At 47.1% G+C, this 2,981-nt stretch overlaps 1 protein-coding gene across 1 annotated transcript; it reads left to right on the top strand.

Annotated features, from left to right (window-relative positions):
- Positions 1–391: 391 nt before the first annotated feature.
- On the top strand, positions 392–1,334 carry gsx2 (GS homeobox 2; the record flags this gene model as incomplete). The annotated part of the gene is given in 3 exon segments (XM_079267073.1): positions 392–418; positions 420–822; positions 991–1,334. Coding segments are annotated over 3 exon segments (774 nt in total).
- Between the last annotated feature and the right edge of the window lie 1,647 nt (positions 1,335–2,981).

Raw genomic sequence — 2,981 nt, 5'->3', positions numbered from 1 at the left:
ATGAAAACAAGCAGTGTGTGTGTGGAAAACAAGTTTTAAAGCTTTAGTTTTTGTGGCATTATTTCAGAAAGATGGTTCAGTTATTGTGTCTGATGAAGAAAGTTCCACATAGTTCATAAGGACATATTTAAATATATTTATGTAATGTGTCTGGTTATATTATTCTAGTGCACAAGACTTTCCTAAATTCGGGGATGAAAAGAAAAAAGAGAAGAATCTGCAAGTTGTGATTGGAGGCCCAGGGAGACGTCACGTGGTTTGGGTCGCTGACAGTGTAAACCCTTCGGAGCCGGGTGCGCACGTGGGTGACGCTGCAGGGCCAGCCCTCTTCGGGGTCCCTTTTGTTGAACCATCAAACATAAGCACCTTTGGAGGTCCCGAGGGGGTTCAGATGAGAAACGGCCATCGTCTTCAGAGCGGAGAGATCACTTATCAGCGGCGCAGCCATGTCGAGGTCTTTTTACGTCGATTCTTTAATAATCAAAGATGCAGTTCGACCCGGACCGGTGGAGCATCCGGGACAGGACTTCCTCATCCCCATCAGCATGCACTCTCCAAGCGTCATGACGGTCACTTCTCCGATGTGCCCGTCCAGGAAGACGGGGACCTTCTGCGTCTGCCCGCTGTGCGTCACGTCCCACCTCCACTCTTCCCGCGGCGGCATTCCCATGCTGAAGAGTCAGTTTCCGGGCGTGGAGGCACAGTACTGTCACAGGATAGCGCATCAGCAGTCTCCTGCACTCGCGCACCCGGGACACACACCTGTCTGCACGCCCACGTTCAGCGTCACAGACCCGAGGAGATACCACTGTCTTTCTATTGGTAAGCCACCTGTTCGATAGCTACACATTCAGCTAGTTGTAAACTAAACGCTCGGCTTTTACGCACAAGGATTTACGCGCGATGTTTTGTGCCATTTGCATCTGATTTGAGTTTTTTGTGATAATAAAAAGCTAAACGTCTGACTGTATATTTTTCTTCCTCCAACAGGCGCCTCCGACAACAGCCACATACAGAACGGCAAGAGGATGCGCACGGCGTTCACGAGCACGCAACTCCTGGAACTTGAGAGGGAGTTTTCCACGAACATGTATCTCTCCAGACTCAGGAGAATCGAAATCGCCACGTACTTGAGCCTGTCGGAGAAGCAAGTGAAGATCTGGTTTCAGAACCGCAGGGTGAAGCACAAGAAGGAGGGCAAAGCCACCCAGAGGAGCGCGCACAGCAGCGGTTGCAAGTGCACGAGCGGCCTCACGGACTACTCGAGGTCGGAGGACGAGGAGTCTCTGTCTCCGGCCTCTGCGTCGGAGGAGAAATTGGTGTCACCCATCTGAGAGGGACCAGACCCCCGCTGCTGCCTGCCACTTTTATGGGCATCAGGTTACCTCTGGGCCCCCCAGAAAAAAAACATCCTGCATGAAAACTGAAGTGTTTCAAATATCCGTTTCATGTTTATCCTGCTTCTAAATGTAAAAAAGGAATGAAATGTGAATACGTGTTTTAACGCTGTGGTAAGATCTCGGGAAACATGACCGATGTGTGCCGTAACGATGACGTGTTTTGACCCCTTTCCGGGTTCTCGCCTACAGACCCGGGTCTAGCTCACATAACCCCAGTAAGTGTTTGTAACCATCGCCCGATGAAAAGCCCTCATAGACACACAGACCCGTGTGGAGCCCTGTACGCAACCATTTGTAAACTATGTATAATGTGTATTTATTGTAATAAACATGACGAGTTGACCTAAGAAGTTGTGAGTGTATTGTTTTGACAGATGAAGGATCTAAAAACACAAATATTCTAATCATTAAGAATTTGACAAAAATATATATAATTAAATGTGTTTTTGCATCACTGCAAGTTGAGAGACTTCAATTAAAATGAGGCACATCAATAAAAGTTCTTCATGATTGCATTCCAAAATAAACACTGCAGAAGACTATGAGGCATTATTATTATGATTATTATCAATTTATGATGACGCAATCATTACCAGGAAGCACTGGTCCCATAGTTGTAGATGGGAAAAAAACGTAAATGTGTAAAACACATTTTACAATTATGCAAACACAACTCCATCTTTAAAAATGGACAGCTATTGGACTTATATATTATACATTGTTACTTTTTTTGGCCACTCGTGCGTAAAAGCTGAGGAGTTTTGCACATTAAGTGCAGTTATATCTTCCAGAGACACGAGAACCCATTTCCATTAATGGACAGCTATAATTAGTATTATTAAGCTGTCATTGTGGTTTTTATTCATTTCGAAACAATATTTAACACAGCTCCAAGTGTAGCTGTAATGTCTCCTTAGGTCGGCCCACAAAAAGGGTAGCCAATAACGCCCCCATGGGGAGCAGCCAATACTCCCCATTAATGTTCACTTTTGAAAAGATTTGCGCCGTCCAAAGCGAGTTTAATTGCGTTTTTCGGTCCCACGTCGGTTGATTATGCGGCCATGGTTCGAGAGAGAGCGAAAAAAAGCCCAGAGAACGGGGATATATAGAAGTGGGCAAAGGGCTTTGACAGGTTAGATTGTCCTGCTTTGGGACCCGCATTTAGCCTGGAGACCCCCCGACGGCTTGTGCGCTCAGAGCGCTTTGAGAGACAGCGACAGGGTTCCTCCGAGCGACAGAGGACGATTTAGTCACTGTTTCATTAGGCACTATTTGAACCTTTCAACTGATGGTGAATTAAAAGGGGGTAAGGGGGGGGGGGCACATGGGCTCGAATGGGAAAAGACTCCGAGGGGGGGGGGGGGGGGGGGGGGGGATTACGTGGGAGGGGCCGCTGGAAAATTAGCGGACGCCTAATTTAACTCGTTTCTGTCAGAGTTTGGGATACATTCCTAATTGAGAGGGGAAGCAGGTGAAGTTTTTTTTGGGTCCCACGCGGACCCATTCAGAGCGGGGAATAAATGGTCCCCTTTCACAATCCCGCTGGTGATCGTATATTATTTTGGGGGGGAGCTACCTAAT

Source organism: Melanostigma gelatinosum (genome assembly GCF_949748355.1).
Source record: "Melanostigma gelatinosum genome assembly, chromosome: 4".
Lineage (NCBI taxonomy): Eukaryota > Metazoa > Chordata > Actinopteri > Perciformes > Zoarcidae > Melanostigma > Melanostigma gelatinosum.
Note: the sequence above shows the minus strand (reverse complement) of the source record. Positions and strands in the feature narration are given on the sequence as shown.